Source organism: Vigna unguiculata, chromosome 8 (assembly GCF_004118075.2).
Source record: "Vigna unguiculata cultivar IT97K-499-35 chromosome 8, ASM411807v1, whole genome shotgun sequence".
Lineage (NCBI taxonomy): Eukaryota > Viridiplantae > Streptophyta > Magnoliopsida > Fabales > Fabaceae > Vigna > Vigna unguiculata.
Window position 1 is genome coordinate 20,458,474 of NC_040286.1, and position 15,489 is coordinate 20,473,962.

Below are 15,489 nucleotides of genomic sequence, written 5' to 3' on the forward strand. Positions count from 1 at the left end.
GTTAGGTCCTTGTGTGTGACACGTGGCATTGCCAATGCCACGTGGCATTGCCAATGCCACGTGTTAGTGCCATTATCAGATGTCATTGTGTTGATTACGATTTAGTCCCCATATATGTCTCAATGATTCAATTTAGTCCCTACTTTTGTATCTCTGATTCAATTTTGACCCAATTTTTTTTAATAATTAAAATCTATTTTTTTATAAAATTAAAAGTAATTAAGTATAAAATTTTTACAAAAATTAAGTATTTAATATTTATATTAAAATTTAATGGTAAAAGTCATTTTACTAAGTCATTTTTAATAAAAAAAAATTAGTATAACATTCATACAAATAAAAATTTTGGTTTAAAATTAGTAAGAGAAATTATTGTTCTATTTTGGAAAAAAATAATAATTAAGAAAACATGAGTACTTAATAAAAAAGTAATTAATAAAGTAATATGTTAAAAGTCGTTTTTAATAAAAAATATTAGTATAGCATTTATACAAATAATAAATTTGGTCTGAAATTGAGAGAAACAAAATAAATATTAATACTTAATTTTTTAAAAGTATTTATACTTAATTAGTTTTAATCTTATAAAAAATGGATTACACAAATATTTTAATTATTAAAAAAAATTGGGACAAAATTGAATCAGATACATGTAAGTAGGTACTAAATTGAATCAAAAAGATATATACGGGGACTAAATCGAAGTCAACACAATGACATCTGATAATGACACTAACACGTGGCACATACAGGGACCTGACACGTGGCATTTTTTTTTCAAAAAATTAAAAAATTAAAAAATTAAAAAGCCACATATTGACACGTGGCACGTCGTTAACGGTGTTAGTCAACCTCATCTGGAAGGGACCTAATTGAAGCATTTTTTCAAAAGTTAGGATGCAATTGACATTTTTTAAAAATCGGGTACCAAATTAACACACCTCTACCAAAGTGGGTATCATACGATTCATTAAACCATTTAAAAACTTGTAATTGAGTTCCTGATAAATTTTTATGGTCTACTCATAAATTTTGGACTATTAATGTTTTTTATTAACATAATGATACGTTTGTTAGTTACTAATGTGATTATTATTTTACTATGTCATCTTGTTAAGTTGTTGCCAGATATTCTATTGTTTTCTTATTTTAAAATTATTAATTATAAAATTATAAAAATTATAAAATTATAAAATTATAAAATTAATATTTTATAAAATAAAAAATAAAATATTTTAAAATTTTAAAATAACAAAACATGTGGTGACAACTCAACAAAGTGACATGTCAAAATGACAACCACATCAGTCACTTAACAACCTAACATGTCAAAATGACAATCATGTCAATCTCTTAACGATCACATCATTATGTTAATAGAAATATTTAATAGAAACTCAATTAAAAAATTTAGATATAAAAGAATCGAGATGAAAATATATAAATTTATTGAATACTTGATAAAATACTAATTTATTAGAAAATTAATTGAAAATTCCTAAATTTACCAAGGATTTATAATATTATTAAGTCAAAAAAGAATAAATTTGCCAAACGAAAAAAAAAAATAAGGGGACTAAAACTGAATTAAGTCTGTAAGACCTACTTACTTCTGCCCTAAAAGTTTAAGGGCCTAGCCTTATCAGTTGGGCCTAAGGCTAGCCCATAGGGTGCCCAAAATCCCTAAACCAGCCCTAACACTCTTATTCTGCCACTTTTCAGAAAATAGTTTCCCTTCTCTCTCTCACAGCTGAAACACAGAGCTCTGCCAGGGTTTGGTCCCATTCCTTGTCAAGTTACCTCAACCCCATCTTCCATTTCACGTAAGTTGGTTCTCAACCCAAACCCTCTCTTTTATAGCTCTATTGTCGTGGTTCTGACTAGGGTTTATCTTAGTGACCTCGTTTTGCTTCTGATGTCAGTGTTTTTAGCTCGCCAATCTGTTCCTAGAGCTGTGATGCCCTTTGTAGAGTGCTTGTGTTGTTAGCTATCCCCTGTCTAGGTAAAGGAAGCTAGGGTTTTGCTGTTTTCAAGTTATTCTGCATGTTTGGTTGGTTTTATGCTTTGGGTACTTGGTATATGATGTTGGTTGCGGGAAAATATGTTGCTTGTACTACTATGATGATTGAAAGCTGGTTTTGCACGAGTAAGAGGAGTGAGTTCTACTAAACTCACCTAGGCGAGCTGGGTGGTCGCCCAAAACGAAAGCTCTCACTTAAGCGAGGAGCTCTCGCCTGAGCGAGAACAACATCAGCTCACCCCCTATCTATTTTCGAGGGCTCGCCTAAGCGAAGGCCACTCCCCTGAGCGAGAGTAGTCTCGCTTGAGCGAGATGAGCTAGCTTGATCGAGACCTCGACGTGTCCTCTGTTTGTAGTCTTTCCCAAGCGAGGACTGGTGGCTTGAGCGAGGGGTTCCTCTCGCCTGAGTGAGAGCCCTTTTGCTTGAGCGAGAACTGGGAAGGGATGTTCTTTAGTGTTGTTTCTTCTCTATTTTTTGTTGATGGTCACATGTTTGATTGAATTACTCTGTTAAAGCATGAATTGGGGTGAATATGCATGAATTAAATGGTTGATGGGTTGGAATTGATGAGTTGGTATGATTTTGCATATGGAACATGATTGGATGGTTGGTTGAATATTGACATGAGATTTGGTATGCATGATAAATCTATGTTTGGTTGGTGAGACATGACTATGGTATGGATTAGGACGTAATTTCATGAATCTCTTGGTGAGATCTCATGGTGGTGCCTCATGTAAAGGACGTAATTCCATGAATCTCTTGGTGAGATCTCATGGTGGTGCCTCATGTAAAGGACGTAATTCCACGAATCTCTTGGTGAGATCTCATGGTGGTGCCTCATTTAATGGACGTAATTCCATGACCCTCTTGGTTAGAGCTCATGGTGGTGCCTCAGATGGACGTAATTCCACGAACTCTTAGTAAGGTTTTGTGGTGGTGCCTTAGTATATTATCAAGTCAGGATTCAAGTAAGGATTGCATCCCGAAACTCTAAAGAGTCAGTTAGTCTCATGTAGAGCGTACTGACTCAAGTGGTGAGAGTAGCAAAAGACCCTAGTCTTTGGCAGGATAATGGCCTTAGATGTTTCAAGGCTAACCTTGTGTGTGGTAGGGTGAAACCCATTGGCAATGGCTTTGCTGAGCAGTAGAGGCCCCCACAAGTGCAAGCATCCAGTGAATCCGACTGATTATATGTATCCGGATAATTGAGTCTTAGAGTCTTGCTTGGTTACTATCACGTGCTTGGTTGATTCATGTATTCTTGACTTTTAAATTGCATGCTCAATTGTATGATAAATCCTTTTTACTTTAGCTTACCCTTTCTGTTTGCTTGTGTGTTCTGTGTGTGGTTTTCTCCTTTTGCGATGATCATCAATTTATTGATGTGAGCAGATGTGGAAACCCCTAGTGGTCATCAGGGTGATGGAAACTCCGCTACGTAGCTATTCTTGGGTTGAATTCCCTACTCCGAGTACTCTTTAAGGCTGTGGCCTATATACTGTCCTTGCTCTATGAGCATATATTTTGGATAGCTGTCAAAACGTTTATTCTTATTCTTCTTTTGTTAATGGCATCGTGGTGTGCCTTAGTTTTATCTCCATGTATTTTGAGAAATTGTTAGGAATGACACTTATACTCCACGACAATGATCTTTACGTTATATCATATATAATGTTTTATTTAGTTAATCGTATTTATTAAATGAAAAATTACAAAGTCAACTATTTATTATGTTAGAATATAACTATTATACTTTTTAATTCAAATAGTTAAAAATATTTTTTAATTCCTTAACCAAGATTCTATATAGATAGATCCCTGATAAAATTTTTATTAGAGGTTAACATAATTTTGATTATTTTTGCAAGTTCTAATGAATTGATTGAGGAGAGAGGAAGGGTAGAAATGAATGGAAAAAACGAACAATGTCATTGTTTCCTTATGATTAGAGTTACTTGATTTTTTTACCGCTGTAGCACGCTTTTGCTTTTTAATTTCCCAGACAACACATTGTTCCTAATATATGCCTCAATAGCATGGTTTTATTTGTAGGTGAGAATTCGGTCCCTTGGGACACGAATTCTACCTTACAAAATGTAATTTTTTTTTGTATCTCAGTCAGAATTCGGTCTCTAGGGACCTGAATTCTGAACTGGTTTCTTTTTTTCATTTTTTTTAAATAAATAAGAATTAACATTTTTGATTTTTTTTGAATAAAATATTTTTATGAGTTAATTTTTCTTTTTGTGAAAAATGTTACATTAGAGGTTAAAATTATTTTTTTAAAAAATAGATTTAATAATGTGGTTTTAGTTATTTTAGGTATTATTTGAAACAATGAAAAAATAAATATTTTTTTTTGTCTTTTTGAAATTTGTTGATTTTAAAATAGCTATTGTATTGTGTAGTAAGTTATTTTATGTGCAATTTAAAAATATAAAAGTCAATTTATTTTTTTTTACTTTGTTGATTAATTATCTTTTTATAATAGTGATTTTGGAAAAAAAATTATGAATTATAATAGAAGTAAAAATAATTAATATATAATGTTTAATGTGGTGTTATATTATTTATTTTTTAATGTTTATTAAATATTTTAAATTAAAAAATTTGTTTGAACTACGAATTATTTTTCATTTATATATTTATATTTTGATTTGTTTATAAGAATTTTATTGATAAAATATTTATTTTTACACAAAAATAAATAATGTAAAATTTATTGTTAGAATTTATAGTAGGTATTAAGTTTAAGGAAAATGATATATTAACATCCATTTATTGAGAACTTCACTCACAACTTGACATTTTATTGTCACTTTCTATTTTTTTTAAACTTTTTTCAATTTTCACGTTGGTTTTCTTTGGAAGCAAGCGAAAAGAGAAAAAAACAAAGGTGGAAATGCAAATTGGAAGAGAAAAAGCAGAAAGTGTGAAAGGATGTGTGAAACCACTGTGCAGTATTTTTGCTTACCCATGACTACATAAGTGCTAACCTATGGTATACATTTTGAACATGTGTGAAAGGATGTACAAAACTTATTTCAATCTTCACTCTCTTCATTATCAATGAGGAGTATATGTTGGTGAGTCAAGGAATAAAATTTTTGTAATTTAATTAACAACATATGAATTTATTTCCTATGTTCCAACCCGTGACTTAATAAATGGCAACCCAGGTGCAATGTTTTGCACATGAATTTTTTCTTTCTTTAATAACTTCAATAGTGGCACTTTCATGCTTTGAGTTCATATAATAAAGTTAAATCTTCATACTCATATTCCTTCAAGTGAGTCTAGTTTGCCCCTATTTGTTGTTTGGAAAAGGAAAATAAAGGTGTATATATTTTTTCTTCACTACCAGTGTGCAATATTTTTGGTTACCCATTGCTACATAAGTGTTAACCTATGGTATACATTTTGAACATGTGTGAAAAGATGTACAAAACTTATTTCAATTTTCACTCTCGTCATTACCAGTGGGGAGTATATGTTGGTGAGTCAAGGAATAGAATTTTTGTAATTTAATTAACAACATATGAATTCATTCCCTATGTGCCAACCCGTGACTTAATAAATGGTAACCCAGGTGCAATGTTTTGCACATGAACTTCAATAGTGGCACTTTCATGCCTTGAGTTTATATGATAAAGTTAAATCTTCATACTCATATTCCTTCAAGTGAGTCTAGTTTGCCCCTATTTGTTGTTTGGAAAAGGAAAATAAAGGTGTATATATTTCTTCTTCACTACCAGTGTGCAGTATTTTTGGTTACCCATTGCTACATAAGTGTTAACCTATGGTATACATTTTGAACATGTGTGAAAGGATGTACAAGATAGGAATTTGAATAGTTCTCTTGGGTGTTGATGCCAAAGTGTTCCATGTCGAAGAATTGACAAGTGTTGTCCAAATTGTAGGGTGAGAGTAAATTTATGAATTAAACATCTTCCTTGGAACATTATGACAAGGGTAATATAATAAATCAGCATTGGCACCTCCTAATAAAGTTGACAAGTGTTGTCATAATTAGAAGATGAAGTGAGACCATTTATTTCAAATATGCGTTAGCTTTTACAGTGGTTAAACTAAATTTCTTAATTGACACGTTATCTCAATTGAAGTATCTGTCACGTTTTACAAAAGTAATATAATAAATCAGCTTTGGCATCTCCCAATAAAGTTGACAAGTGTTGTCATAATTAGAATGTGCAAGTGAGGCCGTTTATTTCAAATATGTGCCATACACAACCACTCAGATCCAAGATGACGACGACTTGGATGGCGCTTTCGACATGATACATGCCACCCCAACTGTTACATCCATTGAACTCTGCACCACCTACAACTCATGTACGAGACCTTCTGAAAATATTTCTTTAACACATTTTGATGCGTATCATCCACATCCAAACACTGAACCACAACAACTATTTGACCTTAACACTACCTACCTAGGGGATTGGGGAAATGATATACAATCATATACCGAACTATTAACCGGTCCGTCTATCTCAAATATTTTTCAAACTCCCGCACATCACAACACCCAAAGGTTCTCTCCTCCAGTTATCGTAGAAGTTGAAAACCTAGGTCTACCTCCAACATCCTTAGACGCATTTAGTGAAGATGAAGACAATATACTTTTTTATGAACATGATGACCATGACCAAACACTAGATGTCTACCCCATACAACAAGACCCTCACCCTCAGACACATGTCCCCTATAACCCACCACAACACTTCCAATTATATGAGGAATACAACCAAAGCCCACACCAAGAATTCCCAAACGCATATGACCACCACACAACGTTGAATGACAACATTGACCACGATGTTGGTACACTGACCCAAGGAATGAGGTTCCAAACAAAGGAACAACTTCTAGATGCTTTAAATAGGTACCACATAACAAACCATTGCACCTACAAAATGACACACTCAAACACCACAAGGTTGAAGGTGCAATGTGTACAACAGTTGTGTCCTTGGAAATGTCAGGCAATATTACGTACAAGGGACCAAGTGTGGAAAATTAGAAAAGTTGAAGGTGTGCACACATGTGCCACACAACTCATAACGCAAGACCACAAACACCTGGGCTCAAGAATAATTTCTCAACACGTAAGACAAATGGTGGAGTCAGACCCATCCACACCAATTGCAACAATAATTTCTTCCATCCAGACCTCTATGGGATATAACACAACCTACAGAAAGGCATGGTTGGTGAAACAACAAGCAATTGAAGATGTGTACGGAAACTGGGAACAGTCATACAACCGATTTCCGTGCCTACTACAAGCCATGCAAACTTATTTGACTGGGTTTGTATACAAGTTGAAAACCAGTCCAATTACAGATGGGGACGACGTCCTACAAAACCAACAACACTTTCGAAGAGTGTTCTGAACATTCAAACCATGCATTGATGGCTTCTCATTTTGCAAACCAATAGTTCAAGTCGATGAGACCTTCCTTTACGGAAGGTATAAGGGCACCCTTCTAGTAGCTGTTGCACAAGATGGGAGAAATAACATTTTCCCCATCGCATTTGCTATAGTAGAGGGTGAAACCGCTGAAGCTTGGTTTTTTTTCCTTAAAAACCTAAGGACACACGTTACGCCTCAACAAAATTTATGCTTAATGTCAGACCGCCACAATTCCATTAGTGTAGCATTCAACAGACCCAGTAGTGGCTGGACTCAAGGCAACCGTGTGCAAGTGTTTTGTATTCGACACATTGCACAAAATTTTACAAAAAGATTCAAGAATACAACTCTGAAAAAGGACCTCATCAACATGGGTAAGTTATTACATGTAAATCTATCTTTTTCATTTTTTTGGCTGTCAATTATCCACACCCAATATTAACTCATAAATTATTCTTAAAATTATATTTGCAGTGTACACATTGACGGAGCCACGCTGTAACTACTACTACAACATCATTAGAGAAGACAACTCAGAAGCAACAGCTTGGGTTGACCTGATTCCAAGGGAACAATGGTGTCTTGCATATGATCAAGGAAGAAGGTGGGGTTACGTAACAACAAATTTGGTTGAAGCAATAAATTCTGTCTTGAAGAAGACAAGAAATTTGCCAATTTCATCCATAGTATTGGCCACATACACCAAGTGCAACACATACTTTACCAAAAGAGGTAGACAAATAACTGCAATGCTTAGTGCTAGTCATGTGTATTCTGAATATGCGACGAACTTCCTACAAGATGTGGACTCCAAGTCCAACACGCACCACGTCGTTGAATTTGATAGAAATACCACAAGATTTAGAGTGGAGGAGATGGTCAATCCCAAAGGGGTTCGTCCAGCAAGAAAATTTGTAGTCAGGTTAGATGAAAGGTGGTGCGATTGTGGAAAGTTTCAAAAACTACATCTACCATGTTCACATGTTATTGCAGCTTGCAAGCATGCACATCACGACTTTAGCATGTACATAAGTCCACATTACAGGCTGGATGTCATCGTCAAAGTATATGACAATTTATTTCGAGTTAAGACATGAAGAATATTGGCCACCATACCAAGGGCCACAGGTTTGGCCTCATCCTGCCACAAAAAGGACCGAGAGAGGTCGTCCTAAATCAAGTAGAATTAGGACTGAGATGGACATTAGGGAAGGAAGACAATCAAGAAAGTGTTCCTATTGTAGAACTGAAGGACACATAAGAAATCATTGTCCTAATAACCCTGCACTTTCATGATCTGCATCAAACCACTTAGTTTATGTTGTACTTTGATTTGTCTTCAATAAATATAAACTTCATTCAATTCAATGACACATCTTTTCTTATTATCTTTTATTCTTACTTATTTTACATAAACCAAAAACATATAAAAAATTAGTTTCATATACAATAATGAAATCGTTTTAAATTATTTTAATTATTTCCTTCATTTCTAAATTAATTTAGACAAATTTACAATGTTTAAAATATGAAATTTTTAACAATTATCCAAAATTAAAAGAAACTTATAATTCCAATTTTTGTTAACACATATTACAAAAAAAAAAAAATTCATACTTCACAAATTATGAAACAAAATTTAAAATTAAATTGAATTTTATATTTTGAAATTACACATAAAATCACTTACTATACAATACAAATTCATTTTTTTAATTTACAAATTCATAAACACAAAAAATTATTCTTTATTTTACTATTTTTTCAAATAACACCTCAAATAACTAATAATACATTACTAATTCTATTTTTTAATTTTTTTTACTCTTATCTATTTAAAAAAAATTAATTATATCAATTTTAAAATTAACAAATTCAGAAACAAATAAAATTATTTTTTATTTCTAATAACTAATAACACATTTATAATTCTATTATTTAAAATAATTTATTTAATTATTTCTATTTTATTGATAAAAAAAATAAAAATTAATTATATTTATTTTAAAAAAACTTTATCTTTTCATCATTTAAAAAATAAATAAATAAAAAACCAGTATAGAATTCGGGTCTCTAGGGACCGAATTCAGACCGGTATAAGAAAAAAAAATTGCAAAATTGAGTTCAGAATTTGGTTGCCCGGAAACCGAATTCTCAACGTAAAATAAAAGTGTACTATGCATGTAAATATTGTGCACAGTATGGTATCCGGAGAATATTTTGGGAAAAGTGTGCTAGATGGAAAAAAAAAAATCAGAGTTACTTGGTTTAACACTAATAATGCGTTTAAGTGTTTGATACATACGGTTCATACAACATAAAAAAAACACATGTACTAGCATTGATTTATGTTGGTGTAAAGGTAACAGTGAAGATTAAATTTCAATATCCCTAACCACTTAATCACAGTATCTTTCATTAATTAAACCCCAACAACTTCATTGGCAATAGGTTGGGTTTTTTAAATAAAGGTCATAACTTGTAATAAATAAAATGTTGGTTTTTTTCTTAAACATTCAATTACAGAATTCCAAATTGCTTATAAATAATGTAAATTCTTTTACAAAACAAGCCCGTTATACTCTAAAAAAGAAAACTAAGTTTACGCTTTTCGTGTTACACTTACCAAAATTTTGAAGAAAAAAGTTGCTGAAATTTAATGTAATGTAAATGATTTCTTCTACCTCCTGCCATGTGGTCCTTCTTCATCTATAGGTCGCGCTGTTGTTCCGTGACAGATATGATTTCACCCAAATGTTATTTCTTCAACCACATTCTGAATCATTCATTTAAATTCCAATTTTTCAATTTAAATATTATCCAAATAATAACACAGATTTTCTTTTTCAGGTCCAAATTCAGTTCTTCAATTCTTAAAGAATAAAATTCTGAACTTTATTATCTTTCGAAAAACCTTTCTTTTAAATAAAAGATAATTGAAAGTCCAATTTCAGAAGTTTTTCCAGTCACCTTTCTCTTCGTCACAATTCAGACGTCGATTCCATTAAACTGAATTCTGACTTTAAATAAATCAAACTTTTAAAGTGACTTTTTTTTAAATTTCACATTAAAGAATCAGCTAGACTAAAAGTCATGGGTTATATATTATATAAAAAGATTTACGAGGAAGAGATTATATATATATATATATATATATATATATATATATATATATATATATATATATGATTTAATTAGTCGGTTTTGTTTGTATATGTCAATTTGGTAGCTATTCTTAAAAGTGTATTAATTGAGTCTTAATTTTTTAAAAGATATATTAATTAGCTCTTTTTCATAAACAATATTAACACCATTACTATTTTTTTTGAAAGAGACATAATTGAAACACTTCTTTAAAAATTAAGATTCAATTGACACTTTTTTAAAAATAATATTAAACTGATACATCTAAATAAAAATAAATATTATATAACTAATTATATATATATATATATATATATGTATATGACATTGAATCTTAATTCATAAGATATTTGATATTATTTTAACTTAACTCAAAATCTTAAATTTTGTGTCAATGTGAAATTTTAAGGATAATGATATTTTAATTCAATTTTAATCCACTATTTCAACCATTTTTATATCATTACATTACACCACTAAAAATAATTAAAATAGATAATTGAACTTTAATCAATTTTAGATCATTACATTATCACTAAAAATAATTAAAATAGATAATTGAAGAGGGATTGAAGTAGTGAATTAAAAGTGGATAAAAAAAGTGAGTCAAAATATCCAAATTTTAACTCGTACTTGGTGTTGGAAGAAGTTATTGGTCACAATCATGTTGAACTAATCATATAATCATGTAGTATTTGTAAATGGATGCACCGAGTCATTTCACTAGCACAAAGAGAATGAAGTTAGAACTGGAACAGAAGGCACACATTATTGTGTTAATTTTGAGCATTTGAAGGTTTTTGTGAGATCCTAACTATAGCTACTACTAGCAACTAAAGTGAAGAAGCTCAGGATCTAAGCCAGTAGCCAGAAGTTCTTCTGCCACCTTGTGCTGATAAGGTATCCATTGTTGCCTTGACTTCTCTTCCTCACTCCAATTGCCAAACACTCTGCATTGTTGATGCAGTACTCAGCAAACTCCTCTGAGCTGCTTATACTGTTGTTTCCACACAAGCTGCAACAATTACTCAGTAAAACTTCAAAAACTCAATAGTAATTCAGATAAGTTTAATTTCTACACAGTCCAACATCATTTTATTACTTCAACACATCATATTCATTAACAGGACTTTATAATATTTCATATTCACAATGTAAATTACTAACTTAGTTATCTGTAAAGGGTATGATAATAATACTCTATTCTATGACAAATTGACAATGCCTGGAAAAATTGTTAATTGCTTTAATAATTATAACTAAATTTTATACATAAAACTGACTTTTCATACATTTTTGGCTGATCTGATTAGTCGGTGCATTTTGGAAGGTATAGACCAATGATGGTCATATACAGAGGAATGACAACTAAAATTGTGATGAGCTACATGTAAAGAAATAATATAATAAAATAGATCATAAAGTTATCAAAATCGTACTCATCGATTTCTCAATTATTAGTTTATCACTCTGCATTTTACTGCATAAAGAGCAAAGAGCCAAATTAAAAGAATAAAAAAGGGTTTAGAAGTTTGAGAATTGCGATTGAAGGTTGGAAAATTGCATTGAAGGATAATCCTACCAGCTAAGAAGAGGAGAGGGTTTTTTTTGGCCCAATACCAAGATTGAAACCTCCAGCTTCTTCACTTGACTCATCACTGTGGCCAGTTTTGGTCCTTGGATCACAAGTGCTTCCACTTCCACCTATGTCAGATCAAGCAAGATAGTAGTGTAAATAAATAAATAAATAAATATATATTTTTTTTTAAATTTTTCTAAGGGGGAATGTGCAATGAAAAGCTGAAGAAACATGGGAGCCTTCTCATCATTTCCTTCTGGAAAGTGAAAATAAAGAACTGGAATATTACAGGAATCTCAGACCCTTTGTCCTCTAAAGAAGAGAAAAAGTTCAAACACGTTATGGGAAAAAGTAATATGCATAATTTTGTTTTAAATAATGCAAAAGGGTAAACGGATGGAACATCATAGCTCCGTCTTTCTGAACAGCACTGAAGATTCAAGACCAACTTCAATAAAAAGAAAAAATCAAGATCTATGTCCATCCCTCGCATCAATGAATTTAAGAAAATGAAAAATGGACAGAATGGACAGTGACATAGCCTATGTTTCATGACTTTAACCATTTAAGAGTAACATATGATTCAGGAATTTACCTCTGGCTTGCAATCTTTGCAAAGGGAAGCAAGATGATTGACCAGAAAGGCAGAGGAGGAAGATTGAGAGGGCTTATGAGGAGGTAGAACAAGAAGCAAAGTGAGGAAATCACCCTTATTAGCTACATGAGTGAGTGCCCACATCATTGCATGCTTGGAATGTGAAGTGTGATCCACCACCACCATCACTCTCTTTTTCCCCACCATTCCACTGTCCTCATTCCCATACATGGAAAAACCTTCCATTTGGCTCAAACTAGCTTCACACCCCTTCTCCTTCCCACCCCACCTACTTGATGTTGATTTCCAAGCCTCTTTCACACTCAATTGCTTCAATAATGACCCTGTTGAACCTTGCATTGTGTCCTTCAAAAGTGCACCAATGTTGTTGCTGAGAAGTGATGGACCAGAGGTAGAGAGGGTGAGAGGGTGATAGAGTGTAGCAGAGGTTTTGTTGGGTAAGGTAAGGGGTTGTTAACTTTTGTGCAGAGGGAAGTGTCACGGGAATCACTAGCTAGTTATGGCTTTACTCTACCATGATGTTGTAGTCTCATTGATGATGAAAGATAGGATTTCTGAACCATCACTCCTCACCTATTCTCTCATCAGATTCTTTTGTACTTTAGCACCCTTAGTTTATCATCTCCTGTCATAATAAACTGACTCATCAGGGTTTCTCTTACAATCATAATATAAAACTAATTACCCACAAACTATGGGTTACCTCATGCCACATGAGGCACATGATGCAAAGTGGCCCACCTTTCAACAAGTTAAAATAAAAAATCGACAGCACTAATCTGTGTATTGGGAGATTCCGAAGAATCTGGTTGTGAGCCATTATGGACTAACGAATGGGTCTAAGAACAACTTTTGCATGCAGAGTCATTTTGCATTGTCGCATCAATGAATGATGAAGTTTGGTGCATCAGCAGTAACTTATTCATAATATCAAACAGTTTACTCCTTCAGTTTTCATCATTACTTCCTGAAATTTAACACACAAGTTCATCCGTTTATACTCAAACTTTAACAGGTTATTTGATTTCAAGAATTTTTTTACTGGAACACTATTTCATTTTAGATTAAAATATTCCGTTGGTTTTCATTTTTGTATCAAAATTTTAATTTAGTCTCTTAGTATTTTTATTTGTCTTAATTAGATCTTTATTTTTTTAAATCAGTATCAATTAGGTCCATTAGTATATAATTAACACCGTTAAATAGGTGTCACGTCTCAGCTTCTCGTTTTTTTTTTGAATTTTTGAATTTTTTTTGAATTTGTTTAAATTTTTTTAAAATTTTTTAAAAATAGATTTAAATTTTTTTAACAAAAATATTTATGTTACGTGTCACGTTTATAGTGTGTCACGTGTCAATCCAATATGATGACACGTGTCAAATTATTGTATGAATCTCAATTTGATTCTCATATTTATTCATTTGATTTGATTTGAGTCCCAACTTTTTTTAAAAATTTTCAATTTTAGACGCTCCAAATTTAGACCAAATTTAATTTTTATATAAATGTAATGATGATACTTTTATTACAAGTGATATTTCTATTACATATTTTTAACAATATTTAATTTATTTAAATTTATATTTTACATTAAACTTTATTTAAATTTTATTTTAAAATTATAAATATATAGATTAATAAATTTATATTCAAAATATTTGTATAACATTCTATATCAACAATATTTTAGAGTTGGCTTAAAAATAACAATTTTATAAGTTCAAATGTAAAATTTTAAAACAATTTTATAACAAATTAAAATAAATATATTTAAATTTTTAATATTAAATACAATTAATATTATTAAAATATTTAATAAAAATATCAATTTTAATAATAATCATAACATTATATAAAAGTAAAATTTGGTCTAAATTTGAAGTGCCTAAAATTGAAAATTTTTTAAAAAATTTGGGACTCAAATCAAATCAAATTAACAAATATGAGGACCAAATTGAGATTCATACAATTATTTGACACGTGTTACTATATTAGGTTGACATGTGGCATAAATATCTTTTTAAAAAAATTCAAAAAATTAAAAAATTCAAAAAAAAAAATTCAAAAAATTCAAAAAAACGGTATTAGTTCTACAGTAATGGAAATGACCTAATTGATACTAATTTACAACAATGAGAACCTAATTGAGACTAATAAAAATATGAGGACCAAATTAAGATTTTGATAAAAAGACCAAAGAAGTATTTTAACCTTCATTTTATTACTAGTAAGATGCAGTGCATACACCAGGTTGTGATTTTTGGTTTTTTATTTATTCTTAAAACATATTTTACTACTATGCATAAATTAATTATTTAAATAATTATTGTTATTTATAATTTATTATTTAAATATATAACACATATAATTATGTATGAAAATTTAATTTTAATTTAATTAATAAAAAGAATATCATATAAGCTAACGGTGTATGTACATTAATCAATATCATATACTTTATTTATTGAATAAAATATAATTAATTGAATTTAAAATATTTAACGTTATTAGAATATGAAGAGTTGGCAGCAAAACAATAATTAATCAATATCATATACTTTATTTTGTAACCCGGCTCAACCCACCACGGGTTGGTGGGTTAAGTGGTTGGCTCACCAACCCACTTAAATTTTTTTTTATTATTCAAATATTTAAATAAATTTTTAAGTAACCCATGAGATGACAATC

General features: G+C 31.1%; 1 protein-coding gene across 3 annotated transcripts; it reads right to left on the minus strand.

Moving 5' to 3' along the window:
• Positions 1–11,261: 11,261 nt before the first annotated feature.
• On the minus strand, positions 11,262–13,441 carry LOC114193632. Of its 3 annotated transcripts, XM_028083509.1 has the most exons (4): positions 12,780–13,441; positions 12,188–12,309; positions 12,045–12,085; positions 11,262–11,620 (listed from the first exon to the last, which is right to left on the minus strand). In XM_028083509.1, the coding sequence occupies exons 1-4, from the start codon at positions 13,137–13,139 to the stop codon at positions 11,598–11,600; spliced, it is 546 nt and encodes a 181-aa protein (XP_027939310.1). In that variant the 5' UTR covers positions 13,140–13,441; the 3' UTR covers positions 11,262–11,597. The 3 variants fall into 3 exon arrangements, with proteins under 3 accessions (XP_027939310.1, XP_027939309.1, XP_027939308.1); XM_028083508.1 differs by lacking the exon at positions 12,045–12,085 and having other exon boundaries at positions 11,262–11,602; XM_028083507.1 differs by lacking the exon at positions 12,045–12,085 and having other exon boundaries at positions 12,780–13,437.
• Positions 13,442–15,489: the final 2,048 nt, after the last annotated feature.